Source organism: Zootermopsis nevadensis, unplaced genomic scaffold, assembly GCF_977971745.1.
Source record: "Zootermopsis nevadensis isolate Lab colony 2312 unplaced genomic scaffold, Znev_1.0 Znev_ptg000010l, whole genome shotgun sequence".
NCBI classification, from domain to species: Eukaryota; Metazoa; Arthropoda; class Insecta; order Blattodea; family Termopsidae; genus Zootermopsis; species Zootermopsis nevadensis.
The window spans coordinates 8,951,105-8,968,545 of NW_028259142.1; the positions used below are offsets into that span (position 1 = coordinate 8,951,105).

The 17,441-nt window shown below is 36.1% G+C and overlaps 2 protein-coding genes across 2 annotated transcripts in view; both read left to right on the top strand.

Annotated features, from left to right (window-relative positions):
• Positions 1-17,441, top strand: part of LOC110838466 (uncharacterized) — a 163,727-nt gene that overhangs the window by 89,280 nt on the left and 57,006 nt on the right. The window lies entirely within an intron of this gene.
• On the top strand, positions 1,139-17,409 carry LOC147874223 (protein takeout-like). The gene is made up of 6 exons (XM_087346465.1): positions 1,139-1,238; positions 8,957-9,049; positions 9,429-9,564; positions 11,208-11,341; positions 16,257-16,409; positions 16,771-17,409. Exons 1-6 carry the CDS (start codon positions 1,175-1,177, stop codon positions 16,926-16,928), a joined length of 738 nt encoding a protein of 245 aa, XP_087202591.1. The 5' UTR covers positions 1,139-1,174; the 3' UTR covers positions 16,929-17,409.

The window sequence follows — 17,441 nt, forward strand, 5'->3', positions numbered from 1 at the left end:
CTAAGGTGTTATCCTGTCAATGTCCTGGAAGGACTGAAGAAAACCGAGAATGACTTCAGCCGGGGTAGATGGTCAGGAAATGTAGATTTTAATCTGGGGCTTATGAAATACGAATTTGGAGTTCTAATTACTGGACTGCGACGTTCGTTCTCTCAGAAAATCAAAAATCGAATTTGGGCTGTTTACCGTTTTTGTGGGGTTTTTTTTGATAACGGTGATACACCTTTAGATTTCAACGAAATAGGATAAATGTCGGATAATTTCACGTCGGTCAGAGAACAACGCATATAACAAGCCATGCAGTCAGTCGGTTAACTTGTAAATAATTCAGTTATCAGGCAACCAGAATGTGACTATCCTTTAGGGTTTGGTAGATTATCATTTTTACTCTGAAGAAGGCGGAAACACGTGTACACATTTTAATCAGTAGGGTTCTTCTGGCTCTGGTTGTGGGTAGCGTGATATTCGTGATTATCAAATCACTACTCACGCTGGAATACCAACATAGTTCGCAATGAAGAAAATAGATAAAATACAGAATTCTGATAAGAAAATAACTTATTAAATGATTTTAAAACCTAAGAGATAAAAAGAATGTCAAAAATGATCATGAGGTCACCATATATCACATAGATATATGAAACAGGTTTGAACAAAATACTCAATTTGCATATCACCCATAGTCATTTCGTTCTGATGTGGAGCACAGGGGTCTCCTTTCGGAGGTTTGTTGATCTATTTAGATATTCGGTAGGACAAGTGATCAGCCTATCGCAAGGCCCCCAACTGGTCACAGAATAACACAACATAGAAAGAGGCGGACAAACGTCCACGCCTTGAGTGGGATTCGAACCCACGGTCACAGTGTCCAAGTGCACGAGAACCACGTCTGAGTTCGCGTGGTCACTGTGACCGGCCAGTTATTTATGTGCCACCCCTTCACTAACCGAATGCATTTTGTACAGGATAGAGTTACACTTAATTTTATTCAAGCTAGTGCAATGCCATTCTCCATCTTCAGCACTTTCACTGTAAAATATACGCATCACGCACCGAGCTGTATTACATACTCGTAGGGAGGGACTTTTACCAAGGTCATCCAATGCTTGTGTCTATATAAATGTTGGAATTTCTTATGTTTTGTGATTATTTAAGTCAAGTTAAATCATTAATCATGCAGCTTTGCAATCTCTACGTAGCCTGCACTGTAATCTTCAGCGTTGGCGCTCTCAAATTACGTAAGTAACATAAAATTGTTAAAATATGGATCATCCGTGACTATGTTTTGTATTTCCCTCTTCGCCACCAATTCTATATCATTCATATTCTGTGGCTACTGGAGCGGCCTGGACGTGAAGATTATCACTTGAAACTTATCTAAAACTTAGGCCTAGAAAAAAGAACTTTCACGCGGTTTTATGAAGTAATGCGTAGGTTAAAGGACACCTTTAAACGTCATTTATCTATCAGAAACTGTATCACAGGAATAACTGAAAGTCTCGGTTAAGTAATTAGCGTTCCTGCTTCGTAACCAATAACACTTTGTTCAAGCCCCGGCACAGGAACAAAATATTCTGACCGAGTTTCTTAGTGGTTTTTGACAATCCGTGCAGGAAAATACCGGACAAATCATTAAAATAAGTTCAATACCACATCCTTCAGTATCACTGACAATTGATTCATCGTCCCATATTCGAGTGAAAACTTGTATATTCTGAACTACTGGTTGCGAAATCAAGTAAGCAGCAAGTAAGAAGATAGCCAACTTCGTGGTCACCGCCGTGAACAGCTCAAATCCTTCTTCGTAATAAATAAATAAATATATACAAATTAATTGTTGTTTACGCTATTGGTCACTTAGTAACTTCCAATTTGTTAAAAAAAAAGAGATTGTGTCTACCCCGATAGACCACAGCATTCTATGACGGCTGCAAATTCTGTTAACTTCTGACTAGGACTATTCATTTTCCGAGGTTTCGTTAAAAACGGAAACACGGACAACGTTTATGCGGATAACAGGAAGGTTAAAATCCGTTTAATAGGATGTGGATATTTCTGTGAGTATAACTCAGTTTAAAATTTTCTTTCCGTACGTTTATAGGATTAATACAAATAAATCATTACTTACACTTGTATTGAATACTTGATAAATAAACGCACTATTTAAAATGCGTTGGAGGTGGGGAATACTCAAACCCCTAGTCCATATGCCAGGTAGGTTCTAAAACGAATTAAGTCCTGGCATTTATGATTTTACCATTTCTATAATTTCAATATAAACGGTATCATAAAAATCAAAGTGTTACTTTACTGATATGGTACACACGCAAATGCACGCAACCACCAGATTACACTTCAGAGAACACTTCCTTACATCAAACACACTTTCTGCCTGCAGGTATACAACTAGTTCTCTCATAAGCCGACTCACTATGTTGCTTGTTTGGTTAAAGGATTCATTAATTTTTCGCTGACACACGCTTCTTTCTTCAAAGACAAAATATATTATTTGTCCTAAAATTAGTTTCACTCAACGTAGGGTGTTTCTTCACATACTACTACTGATGTACAGCTAAAGCGTAAAACGTAAAGGCTGACATACTTATATACCTCCCTAAAATAACTTACTTTTAAAATAGAACCAGGTAGAAGTTCGTTCATTTACAGTTTCAACATATTTTAAAAATAGGTTCGAAATTGCGCAAAGTTTTCCCGTGTTTGAAACACGTTTACAATAACAGTAAGTATAAACGTTTTTTCGTGTAAGTGGGCAGTAAGAATAATTAATTCTGACGTCTTTACTGTGACCGAGTTAAGTCGATAAGTTTCATAGAAGACAAAAAACTTACTCGTAGTGTATGTATAAAGACAATTTTATATAGGCATTTTGAATAGATGCCATGTTGTAGTATGCCAAGAAGTTAACATTATTAAACGAACGAAATAATTTCTTGTCATTGGTCGCTCTGTACAAAAGTGTTGGCAAAATGAACCTCAGAATCACGGTTTGTAAATGTGTGTTTTAAAGTTCAGTTTGGTATTCATTCTCATTACCTACAAAACGATACATAAAATGACGGAGCAAAATAAACAAGAGTATCTTGAGAATTATTCTCAGGGATTGCATCCTCGTGTACATTAAGAATGTGTATTGTACTGTCCTGTGTACAGGTAGAGGCCTTGCGACGGGCCGATCCCTCGTCCAAGGAGTCCTACCGAATATCTATAGTTCGAGCCAACGATAAAGATGGAAACCGGAAAAATGTAGAAACATTGTTAAACCGGATATATATATATATATATATATATATATATATATACAAACACATTGCATGTTTCAACCTTACTATTCCATCTTCCGTTTCGTGAATTAAATAATATTCAATATTAACATTAGCAGGCGATATGCACATCATGCTTATGCACCTTGTTAAAATACGTCTTTGACTTAAGTGTTGCTTTTATGCGTTCTTTGCACGAAGTGCTTGCCAAGAATTGGCTCGTCATGTCTGTCCGTCCGTCTTTTCAGTCGATTAAACTTGAGAACTACTGGACGAATCTGGATGAAATTTGACGTGTTGTTGTGTTATTCTGCTTGTTTTCAAAATCGTACTTTTAAATATTCTACAAGCAGTGATAACAAAATGAAAGAACAAATTCGTTGTACTAAGATAAATTCTCCTTCAACGCAGGTTTCCTCAGCGCGGATTTAATTATACGCGTCAAAATAAGTGCAAACGATTATTTGTCAAACGCAGAATATCCCATTCTAGTATAAGAAAAATACGAATGCTGTTTAAAACCCTAATGCGTGTTTAGCCTTTGCATCTGCATTTGATTAACCCACTTGGTTTATTTTATTCAGCATTTGCAAGAGCATAAATAATCAGCCCAGCTCTCAACACTACATTGCTTCTCCTGCGTCCTTCGCTCGCTCTTCGTCCCGGAGATTCGCTCATGCAAACCAAAGATACCACGCAAGTTAATCCGCAACAGCGTCTTGATTACTCTGTTACGCATTAACTTGCGTGGTACCGTGTCTCTTAATTTTCTCTTTGTTAATATTTTCCTGAAAGAGCATAATGTGATAAAAACGTAAATGTATGTGTAATAATGAACGAATGATGTGTGTACACATCGGCAGTCATTAGATATCGGTCTTGGCCAACGTAGATTATCCAGACTCGTCTGACGCCAGCGGCGAAGCATTGATGGTGTGCCCTTGTGTATGGATAGAACCGGACATAAAAGTCAAGCGCCAATTAAGGCTGAAATGTATAGTGCGAATATAACTACAATAATAAGGGTTTTGTAGAAATACCTTCAATGTAAGTAGCATTTTATGTGTGATATCGTTGATGTTATATTGTCCAGTTAAGACAAAAGTTGTACATATTTCACAGGGATAATACGTACTTTAACTACTACCCAATTTCATGAGACTGTTTATCAGCAGATATGTGTGGATAGAATGTGTCTGTCTGTCAAATGAGTGTATCGTAAAACCATAAAATTTTCGGTTCTAAGACGCTATTTAAGGAATTCTGTTTACTTCTGCATTCGAGCTAACGATTGATCGTCCTCGGGAGTACTTGGGGCCCAATACAACTTTCGCCTACTTTGTTTTTCCCTTAAGGAACACAAATATTGGACAAGAGATGGCACTGCTAATGAAAAATAGAAAATTCCACTTTATTTATATACGTACACCACAGTGTTTAATTATAATTATATTACACCCTGCACTGTCTCTGTTAAAAGTCTACAAGAATGTGTACAAATTAAACCCAATTTTGTTTTACAAATTTTGACAAAATAATGCCACAGTAGTTGGACATGTTTTGTTTCTTCCTTAAATATTATAATTTTCAATGCAATTGATAGAACGGTCTGTAAATATTCTGACTCCAACACAAAAAAATTATATATATATATATATATATATATATATATATGTTCAATGTATTGTACGTCGAACTTACACTGATACAGTTACGACTCATTCCAAAACTCCGCCCTGTTCACTCAGTGTTTGATTTGCTGCTATGTGTGAGGTCTTAAGAAAAGTTAAATATTTAATTCTTAACTCTCTTCCACATGCCTACAAAAATTTAGTTCCCCGTTCTGCCCTGATCTCCCATATATATATATATATATATATATATATATATATATATATATATATACACATATACACACACATTCATACTTACTTACATACATACATACATACAGCCAATTGGTCCAATTCTTAGGGGCGACATACACCACTCGTACATCGAGCCGAACAGAATCGAACTGAAATAAACTAGCAAAAGCATCTTCCAGCATTAATTTCTGAATTGTTTTAAAAAAAAAGTTCAATTAAAATTTCTGAGGTACTGTTAGAACAAGTTTATTAAGAAGCAAAAGGAATTTAAGGCTTAATGAGCATGAGTTAAGTATGAAAAAATTTCATAACTACCGACTCCAATTTAGAAAGTATAAAGATTTTTCATTTTTTTTTTATTTTTTTAGTTGGACGTCTTACGCGATTATAATTTCATTTTCAGTAACATATCGATGCCATATTTTTATTAATGTTTCCAAGAGCAAAATAAATACCGTCCATCATGGACACTATTAATATTCGTATGTCTAAGAGGATTTTTTTCTATTTTCAGCGAGAACAGTTTATTGAGACTGTCCTTCGTCTACGTGCATCGCTGCTGCTAATTGCATATACAAATTTTTGACATTTTTGACAAAAATTATGTTTAATTTTATAACACTTTCTTGACAGAATAATATATCTAAACTGTATTTATTTTCAGGTGCCCCCCTCACAAAACTGATGTATACTATAATGGTTTTGTGTATACAACTTTCGGAATGACCTGTGTTTTCTTTTCTTTTCGCTCTTTTCTATACTTTTCTGTTCTTTGTATTTAGTTTCTATTCTTGTTCTAACTCCGTATTTGACTTTTGTTGCGGTTGAGTTAGCACGTTCATAAAAAGGACTAAAATTAGCAAAATGTCCTTTAAAGGAAAATTCTTAATACCTTAAACATACACAACAAGCTCATATTAAATGCTTTCTAATCAGAAGGATCCCCACCTTCTGAGGTCAGTTGTAATATATTTTTCTTTCAATATATCAATATTAACTTATAAATTAAATTAAATCATAACATCAGAAGTTTCTATTTTCTCCCCAGGCGCTTTCCTTTCATAATCTTTGACCAGCTGATCGAAATATCGGAATAATTGGGATCAATGAACGGAAATAAGATTTGAAAGATATTCTCTTTGGAGTACAGTGAGAATCCATGTGTGCTTATTACGTCACGTAACGTAAACTATTGCTACGGTAATCCTTTCCTAGGTCACCTTTGTGCAATAATGTGTTCCATTGACTTGTTTCCACTGTTACGCAACAATGGCCTCCAGTCACTTCTGAATGGTTTCGTAATAGAAGGCTTAATTCAGACCCGCGGGGTATCATTAAATCAAGCGTTTCACTCATAAATACTTAAAATCTTAAGAGCGTAATTAAAATATTTAAATAAATGTGACATTTCCTTAAGAGCTAGTGCAGTGTAGTATAAAACAAAGCTAATCGACAGGGAGCAAACGGGACGGAATTGTAGCATAAACGTATTTTTCGAATCGATCCGAATCGAATGGAATTTACTTTTTCTGTTGGATGCGCAAACTGGTAAGAACGCTTTCGAACAAAAGAACGTACTTAACATGGACAAGGTGAAATTAATTTTGAACGTGAGATAAAAAAACATTATGAGATCGTCTGTCTGTCGTGTTTTCCCAAAGGCGACATGCAACCTGCACAAAATCTCTTTTGGTTCTTTTATTTCATTTAATATCCCAAAAAGTAATAAACTATCATCTGGGTCAAACAGTCATTGCCATACAGAACTATTGTTCTTTCGTTAAGCATAAAATCGGATTTGAAATCGGTTTTCTTCATTTATGAATTCTGCAGTGGAGCAGCAAGGTTAAACGCGTCACAGTTAGTATTCATCAGTACCCAAAAAGACAATGAAAATCAACTACGTGCAAATAATTGAAGTTTCATACTGTATATACCCGTCATCTTTAACAGTTCTGTCAGCATCACTTTTAAGATAAACCACGAATAAAACTGCCCTTACTATTTTACGTTCTTCCCAAAACCTTCAGTGCCGTATTATGTTTATAGAACCCTGAATCTTTCTATCTGATTCGTATCCTCCAACTTAATTCTCCAATCTCGCTCATGGCTTTTAAGCGAATGTTCAGAGACATATTTCCAAGCAGATGCAATTAACTTGCACCGCGTCGTGTTTATCGTACATTTAGAAGGATAGAGAGTACGACCGGTCTATTTCTTAGCAAGGTCAACATGACTACTTTTCAGTGCGATTCAATTCTCAGTTCGGCGACCGCTGATCTATACGATAATAAATGACAGTTATGACTAAAATTTGATTTAAGGAAATAGCGTATCAGCTAAAATATTTTATGGATCATATTACATCAGTCAATTGTGGATAAGTATGCTAGTACTGTTCATTATGTTACATATTTCAATTTTCTCCAAAGGATTTCCTATCACTGACTGCACTGAATTACTGAAGTCATGAAGTTAATCCTACTTTTATGGTAAAGTCTTATGGATATACCTGTAGCAACCAAAATAAAAATGAGATGGTGACCTTAAAAACTATTTCAACCTTGGCAACTAAAATAACAATTGTAACTATGTAAGACTTGAGGTTCTCACAGCGGTGAATATGAAGATTTCTGTCTTCTGGGTTATTGCGCTGTGTAGTCTGGTCGATGTTAACCAACGTTTCAGAGGTCATACTGCCTCCGTCATCATCGCCCTGATGACGGAGGCAGTATGACCTCTGAAACGTTGGTTAACATCGACCAGACTACACAGCGCAATAACCCAGAAGACAGAAATTTTCAATTGTAACTATGGTTACCAAGGTAAACAAAGTGATCACTAAGACGGGTTAACCAATTGAACTATAATAGCCAATGTGACCAAGGTCCAAGGCTGGAAACAAACCCCATGTGGAAATCCCTTTTGTGGGGTCACGTGCCTAACAGCGACGGCGATGCCATTATGGAGCGGAGGTTAACCAGTGTAAGAGAGCCCCAAGAGAGGCAATATGTCTCATAGGGTCCAGACGAATCTGGGTCAGATTAGGTTGGATTAGATTTCTTTACGTTTAGCTATGTGTTAGCTTACGGTATTTACGATGAGGGTGGTTATGTAAGACTGAGGGCTAGGCGCATTTAAAATAAAAATGTGAACGTAAGTGGAAACTCTGTAAATTTAAAATGTATTTCCAGTTACGTTCTTCTTAACTTTCAGAAAACTGTCAAGCTTTGCAATAATTGTCAAGAAACCAGTGTAAGTGCCGTACTTCTGTCAGCAGGCATACACGTAATATTCTCTCTCCAGCATATCTGAAGGAATAATGATGCATCCTTATGACCTCTGAACGTGGCGAATTGTCGGTTCATTTAACTGCGCTGTTTCAATTTTAAACGCTCTGTAGCGTCAAGCTGCAGAAATGTATTAGTGGGATGATATGATGGCAGTTTGGAAGCGGTTGTGACTGTTTTAAGGAACTACCTCAACATTCTCTTGGAGGCTGTGAGTAGGAAACCTCCTTGCCTAAATTGGAAACAGATTCGTCAAAAAACATTAATTACAAGGCTTTATCAACACGTTCCCATGTTACTTAAATGCACCATCTCTACAAATTGATGATGTCTCGGTAAAATTCAACGTTAAACCATCATTCTGAAACAAGAAACTCTCATTCACACATGCAGTTCAGAGTAATCATCATTTAGTGGACGATTATGTAAAAAAATAAGTTACGTTAATAATACCTACTGTGTGCTTACTTTGTTCAAACTTATAAATCAACTATCTTCATATTTTACTGCATTTCAGCCGACTATATTAAACCCTGTTCCAAAAATGACCCAAAGTTCAGCGACTGCGCGCTGAAGCACGGCAGAGAGGCTATTCCTACACTTCTCAAAGGTAACTGTCTCATTCTCTCCAATGTACTATCGAAGCCACTGTAGCCTTTTGTATTTTTTTCCAAAATAATGTTTGACACTAACAGGCTATACATTAAAGATGTGAGAAATGTTTCAATAAGCAGCCTGCCGACCTGAAAATATAAGGAGGAGACTGTGATTTTGGACACCTAGAGAATAACGATCATGATGCAAAGACAAAACGCGACTCGACACTTTGTGATTTTATTAGAAGACAGTAATAGGAAGTTCATTCAGCCAATTAAAGGATGTTTAAAGGAAAATCAACATAATCATGTTCTGGTAACTTGAGAATTTTTTAAGTGGCTAGTTTCACATTAATTATAAATGCTCATTGTAAATAAGACACTGATTTTTAGGCGACCCGAAGTATGGCGTGCCTGTCCTAGAACCAGTCCTTGTCGAAGAAGTAGTAGTCCGGGATTCAGGAATTACAATCGCTGCTCGGAACTTCACCATCGAAGGAGCCAAGGAAGCTGTCCTGCAGGACGTGAGGTAATTAGGCTAAATGACTTACACATTTATCCAGCTATTAATCCGAGCGGCTTATTACAACTGAAACCCAATGACAGGCAGTTAACAGAAAAATAGGCTTCCAGTTTACAACTAACACTCTCGTAATATACTCGATGATTCAATACCGCTAATACAAAAACATGGCATTATGTAACGATTCTGATATTGTTCCATTCTCCACCAAAACTGTGTTTGTACACGTTTAAGTCATTGCAGCTTACATTTGCATTAACTAAAAGTGTTATTTTCTCTTTAATCTTTTCATAAGTGCTACGGATGTCCACATTATCATCCAAGTGTTCCAAAGATGCAACCTATTTTGAGATGTCGATCAGATATCGTTCCTTAAATTCTGCATCATTTACTTTCTTGAGAATATATATCCATATCAAATTTTGAGTTGCTTATTTACTTTATTATAATGTGTTACGTACATTTCAATCACCAAACAGTGATCAGGATGATATTGAGCGCCTATAAACTATCGGACGTCAAGCAAACGTCATTTATATCACCTTCCTATTGGACGTTATCAATTTAATCATGTGTAAATCAATTAAAGGGATATTAAATGTATTTATGAAGTTTATGTACGCAATAACTAATTTAAGTGTGCTCAACATTTTGTGTACCTGGTTACAATTTTCAATTTTATAATGCAAATAATCCACGCAGTCTGAGGCATGATCCCCGTGCGCCTGGCCGCTGCGATCGTGGGTTCGAGTTCCTCTCAATGCACGGATATTTGTCCGTCCTTCTCTTCCTGTCTGGTTTATTAAGACTGGCCACGGTAGGCTAGGCGACCGTGGGATCTTCGCATGTAAATCCCCGTAATGGGGTGCCAACTAATCCTAGGATTGACGACTAAAAAAAGTGCAATTAAAACAGGATTAAATTTCACAAATGCTTGTATTTATCAGTTTAAAACTGAGGTCGCACCGTCTAATTCCCTGAACGGCAAATGTTAGGGCGTGCAAAGGAAAGCTTTACCATTTCATGTGTCAAAAATGATCTTTCACTCTGAGGTAAGAATATAAATTCATACCTAAGGAGGATAAAGTACCTGAACAATTCACATTCTCTTTTATACACTTTTCGCTGATGTGTGGATCATAGTGGCCTCCTTTCGGAGGTTTCTTGATCTATTAAAGCGAATTGTAGGACTCCTTGGATAAGTGATCAGTCCGTCGCAAGGCTCCTACCTGAACACAGGGCAGCACGACACAGAAAGACGCGGACAAACATCCGTGCCTTGAGTGGGATTCGAACCCAAGCGTACGAGACCCACGCCTCAGACCGCGCGGCCACTACGACCGCCACCAGGCCACTCCCTATTATAATATTCGCAAACGTAATTAGATTACGACGTGCAGCTAATGTTAGAAAGATATTAATTCATATAGAATATTCTTAAAAGTCTATCCAATGAATAATAAGAGAGAGGATGAGACTAAGATGGATATTGGAAATATTTTATTGGTAATAGGTGTTGGAAGAACTCGGTCTGGTGACTAGATTTAGTATGAGTGGTGTTAAACTGCGAGTTCTGTTCATACAGAGTAGAATAGAATAGGAAGCTGGTTTTAACTGTTCTCAGTAATATTTATTTGTCTCTGCCGCAGTGTTGACTTCGAAAAGCTGACCATTAGCCTCCAGTTTCAAGTGCCAACACTTACATTCCGCGGATCGTACGAGATATCTGGAAAGTTGGTAGCCCTGCCTATAAACGGCAAAGGCAACTTCAACTCAACTTTCGGTATGGTATATCGTCAATATTATAATAACACCCCTGACGCTACTAATAATTTTTTAATTAGCTTTCAGGCTAAATGGAGGATTTTTACTAACGTAGCATATTTCTGCGCCCTTTCCAGAAACTCAAACTCTGTTATTAATTTGCCTTGGGGTAAGGTAATTACAGTATCAATTAAATGCGAACTGCAACCCAATCTATTTAAAATGAAATCTCATGCTTCCACTGCAAGCAGTACTTTCTCTTCTATCACCAATAGAAATTTAGGTTGTGTACATTTCAAGTTTCTTTCGAAACATAGTTATGGAATAAAAACATAACTACGGTAACCAGTTAACGCTTCTGATTACTTATAGTATTGTGAATATGGTCATTCGTCCATGTGAGCATTCGTACGTGTGTGCATTTGTCAGTGTGAGCATTTATCAGTAAAAATTTACTACGGAATATGTTTCAGAAACGTCCGTTAACTACGGTATCCAGTTAACGCGGCTGATTGTCCGAGAAGATTGTATTGGACATTTTCCCGAAAAGTCGGTTTACCATGGAATGTGTACTACGGTAAAAAATTAACGTGGCTGATTGCCCGAGAAGATTTTATTGAATTTGTTCCCGAAACGTCGGTTTACTAGGATAACCAGTTAACGCGGCTGATTGTTATCGTAGTAAACCGACGTTTCGGGAACAAACTCTGTCCCCATCTTCAGGGTTTGTTCCCGAAACGTCGGTTTACTACGGTAACCACCTAGCGCGGCTGATTACTTTATAGTATTGTGAATATGGGCATTAGTCCATGTGAGAATTCGTACGTGTGAGCATTTGTCAGTATGAGTATTTATCAGTTTGTGCATTCGTCAGTGTGAGCATTTGTCCTTGTGAGCATTTTTCCGTGTGAATAATTTTAGTGTGAGCATTTATGACAGTGTGCTTCTTTCTGTGCGCAATTTTCGTGTGCGGTTTTGTCATGGAACCGTATTAACCGCCCTATGTGTTATGAGCTTTTAAGATTCTCCTTATGTGTGGCACCCATATGAATATCTGTTCTTTTAGCGCAAATAATTAACCAAATAATCATCAATCTGGGATTTATAGTACACAGACTTCCGCGAGAAAATTAATGTAAATAGTTGTGGGCATGAAGAAGTCTATAAATATATGTACAGATATCGTTTAAACCTTAGAAACATACATAGCACACATCTGAACTCCATACATCTATATTACTTTCCTTATGGCAGTTTTATTCATATATATATATATATATATATATATATATATATATATATATATATATAGTAAGTTTCATTAATAGCATACTACTCTTGTTTATCGTAATTAATCCGCATAGTGCCAAAGGGAAAGACTGAATTGAGAGATGTGGACATCTGTATGCTGAACTGATCTCCCTCATTCTTTAAAAAGAAACCAATAAAAATTCCACACCTTAATCACTGTCTTGCATATATTGTTCCTCAACCCCACATCACCGGAACATATTTTTTTATATATATATATATATATATATATATATATATCACCATAAATTGAAATCCGAATTTTTCCTTTATTTTACCGAAACAATTTCAGAATAAAATAACATAATTTTTTTCCTGAGAGTTTCTTCAATTTTATTCCGATTTTTCGGTATCTCTTTGTGGATTATTCAAACGAAATTTGTTATTCGTTCCGTTGGCAACTTCCGCCTAGAATTTTCTTTACTTTAATTAACTACTTTCCCAAAAATTCCATCCCTGGTAACATTTCCGTGCTTATTATCTTTTCAAATATATTCTAAACCAATAATGTGAATAATTTCGCAATCTTTTGTGATAAAATTTTTAAAAGGTAACATCTTGTAAAATGTTTACAGTTATATGCTAAATATGAAATACTGCGCTTCTTTAATGGCCCAACCTCTATTTCTATCAACGTTGATAAGGTAGTTTGCAAACAGTGGATCTATAATATTCTTTTTATCGAAATAGGCGGAATATGGTTCAATTGGTAAAATGTATTTTTCCACTATAATGTTCAAAAGCTTTTAATAATCACTACCAAATAATTTTAGAAAGTCGTCTGATTCCTTCATTCCATATATAAGATCCTCTGTTGTTTTATAACGATTTCACCAGTTGTTGAGGAATGAACTGACAACAATACAAAAACTGGAAGTATTTTATTTTAATCTTTTATAACCGCGAATTATCGTTTTAATTAAATTGGTTCAAAGGTTTCCGTATATTTAAAACTAATCGATTTAAAAATTAAAAATAAACGATAACAAATAAAGAAACTACACGATTTGAGGAATAAATTCACGCGGAATACCTTGAATTTCCTATTGATTACATACTTTCAGTTTTGTGTAATACTGTCCATAAGAAGAAAAATAATTAATGTCCTTGAAAATAACAATAATGTGGTTTGGGACCATACTTTTATAATTAACCAGATTTAATAAATATCCGTGTATTTTTAATAAACATGAATTATGAAACACAAATTAAAATTAAATATGCCACAGCTACACGCAGAGATTTTACGACTCTCAGAAAGAATACAGGCAATACACAAGAAAATTTCAACTAAATATATTTGCATATTTGTAAAAATAATTTAAATCAATTAAGTAAATTATGCTATTATAGAATGTGAAGAAGTGTGACAATTTTCGTCTCGAATATGTCCAAGACAACAGGCGACATTAGCAACTGATGCGCATCTAGCAGAAGGACTGTTTTTGATCAAAGGACTAAAACTGAACATAGAAAAATCTCTCAGATTCCGAGCAGGGATGCGGAGACCGACAGATTCTAGAAGGGAAGTACAGCATCTAAAACCGCGGCAAACCTGCGGAAGGAAAAGTGCATGACTACAAGCCTTCTTTTACGCAGGGTATGGAGTTTTAAATACTCTAAAGCAGTGGTATCCAACCTGGGGTACGCGTACCCCTGAGGGTACGCGAAGCTATCTTAGGGGGTACGTGAAATTTAAAAAATATAAATAAACACTGGATAATCAGTAATGTTATTTATTTAATTTATTTTAGATGTAGATTATATACTATGTATAACTTTAATTATAAACCAACAACTTTGTTGGTACAAAGTTGAATAGAAATTATATCTGGGGGTAGGCAAACGAAAAAGGTTGAATACCACTGCTCTAAAGCATCAGCATAGCTGTAATGCACTTGGGGGGAGGAAACGATAGTACCAAAGAGCTGCAAACTTCTGCTGGATACGTTCCAGTTTGTTGGCATCAGTAGTCGTAATAGAATTACAAACGACCGAAGCATACTCGAGCTTGGATCTAACTAGGGTTACATATAACATATAGAGGCAATCGAGAGAAGAGAACGAAAAAGAAGACCCAGAAACTTAATACAACGTGAAAATACGTGGTAACATTTGTAATATTTAGGGGCAATTGGACATTTTTGTTATATTTATGCTTAGTTTTAAACGGTTGAAACAAAAATAGAGACGGAAATTTTGCCCGGAACGGATGATCGGAGCACATATTATAGCAATAAAGGAAATTTTGCGAGTTGCTTGAAAAAAAATGACATGAATCGGGATAAATCGGGACGAAAATTTTAACCAGGTAGGAAATTTTTCGAATTAGTTAATTACACCACAAAAAACCCGGAAGTAAACTCGGAAAGGTACCAATATTTTTTTTTAGATAAATAACCCATAAGAACATAAGGAAAATTTTCCGGAAAGAATTTCGGAGAAGTTATGGATTTAATTTAAGTTGATGAGAAATCGAGATTAATGACTTAATTAAAAGTATAATTTAAAAAAAATATTTATGGCTCTTGTGTAAATTTTTGGTTCAATTTTATGGTTTAGGAAATATGGAAGAAATTATTTACTTAATAATTGAAGATTTCTGTCTTTTGGGTTTTTGCTCTGTGTAGTCTGGTAGATGTTTACCAACGTTTCAGAGGTCATACTGCCTCTGCCATCAGCGCCCTGATGACGGAGGCAGTATGACCTCTGAAACGTTGGTTAGCATCGACCAGACTGCACGTCGCAACAACCCAGAAGACAGAAAACTTCATACTCACCGCTGTGAAAACCTCAAATCTTACATACTTAATAATTGCCTCTTCGGACCGAAAAATCTCTCTTCTACGTATATATATATATATATATATATATATATATATATATATATATATATATATATATATATATATATATATGCTGGTCAGGGCGCCCTTGGGCATTTACTAATTATTATTTCGAACCTATCCACAGCTTTCTATCCAACTATAGTCTCTTTCATATAAAAGACTTTCTGACACTGCCTTCGCAGTTTTAACTCCACGTCTACGACATTCTGAATACTATTTCATATCCTCTTTTGACAACGGTCCTTTCCCATTCCTTTTACATGGCCATACAGTACTAATTGTTCAGCTGGTATATCATCCATTGTGCTTCGTCCTCTCTCATATCCCTGAACTGTTCATTTCTCTCTCCATCTAAATGAAAGTTCTTCGTTACTCTCTGCCAAAAGCTCAGAGAGAATAATACCTGACTAAAAACTGGGTCACCAGGATTCAATTCCCGACAGGGGCAGAGAGAGTTTCCTCCAGCCTCTGGGTCGAGACAACTACTGAGGTCCACCCACGCTCATATCTACGGGGTACAGGGGTCCTTTCGCTTTTTCTCAGTATCCGTTAGAATATACAAAATATCAAACTGACCACAATTCACTCTCTAACATCAAGGTTAACAGTGCATGGATCTTCCCATCATTCCTCCGTACGTCTTCATTGCGCAATGATAAACCACACGGAAGACATTACCTTTCATTTAGTACTGCTACATTTAATGTAATACGCGTGTACTGCTGATGTTAATATCCTAACAAAACCATAACGTTTTAATTACATCTGTTTCAGATGATCTCAAAGTAAAATACGTAACATACTACAATTTCACGAAGCACGACGATGGAAACACATACCTACAGCCTTATGACTACGAAATGTCTTTTGATCCGAAAGATGCATCACTATACTTCGGAAACCTCTTCAATGGAAACAAATTGTTGGGTGAGACACATATCAATAATTGAGTTCATTCAAGCTATATCAGGACGGATGATAGATTAAAGCTCTGAGAAATTAAATATCCCAAGGAGGAACAGCTGAACAGAAGAAGTGTAAGGTATGAGTTCAGAAAGAAAGTTACTGAATTGAGTCACATCGACTTAGGTGGAACATTATAAAAATGGATAGTTATCTCAGGTAAATTTCAGTCAAGAGACATTACGACCTACTAAGATAGTGCAGTTTAAAAGAATAAATTTGATATATTTGTCTATATGGTACAAATGGAGAAAAAACATCTAATATATTCCCCTAGATTAAGAATACAATCCGACGTCGTACAAACGTTGTTCTTCTGTCACAGGTGACGCCATGAACAACTTCATTAAGGAGAACTGGCGCATTATTTTCGATCAGATTGGGAAACCGTCATACAAAGCACTGGGTAACATCGTACACCAAATCCTAAGACACGTATCAGAGAAAGTGCCCTACAACGAGCTTTTCTCCGACACCGACTGAGTTTGCCAAACAGCAATTATGGGAGACCAGGGCAGAACGGGGAACTTAATTTTTGGAGGCATATGGAAGGGACAATAACAAAGATAAACACATGGAGGTATTTCGTGTGGATTTATTGTCTATTTGAGTTTTAGAATGAGTTATTAGTTTAGATCTAAGAGTTATAGTTTCTTAAAAATTAATTTCTTTAAAGGAATGTAATTTTCCCCATTTTGCCCCGTACCCGGGGCAAGACGGAGTGCGACTTATATGTTTGAAATGTTGTAAGAAGAAACATATTATCTAATAATTATGTCGTAGGGTATAAAAATGATTAATACATAATGTAAAATGTCGAAACTCTACACACTTGAAATCTACTTAGGCCTAATGCAGACGGCACACTTGTGAACGTCTTCATTATCGAGTTATAGGCCCATTTGTAACAAAACAAATACCGGATACATCCTTCAATAGACTGCGATTAAACGTCTCCACTTTACAGGCACTTGTCATTTTACCCTCTTCTCTGGG

Coding starts and splice junctions, on each gene's coding strand:
- LOC147874223 (XM_087346465.1), top strand. CDS start 1,175: ATGCAGCTTTGCAATCTCTACGTAGCCTGCACTGTAATCTTCAGCGTT. Junction 11,342..16,256: donor CAACTTCAACTCAACTTTCG/GTATGGTATATC, acceptor CATCTGTTTCAG/ATGATCTCAAAGTAAAATAC. Junction 16,410..16,770: donor CAATGGAAACAAATTGTTGG/GTGAGACACATA, acceptor CTTCTGTCACAG/GTGACGCCATGAACAACTTC.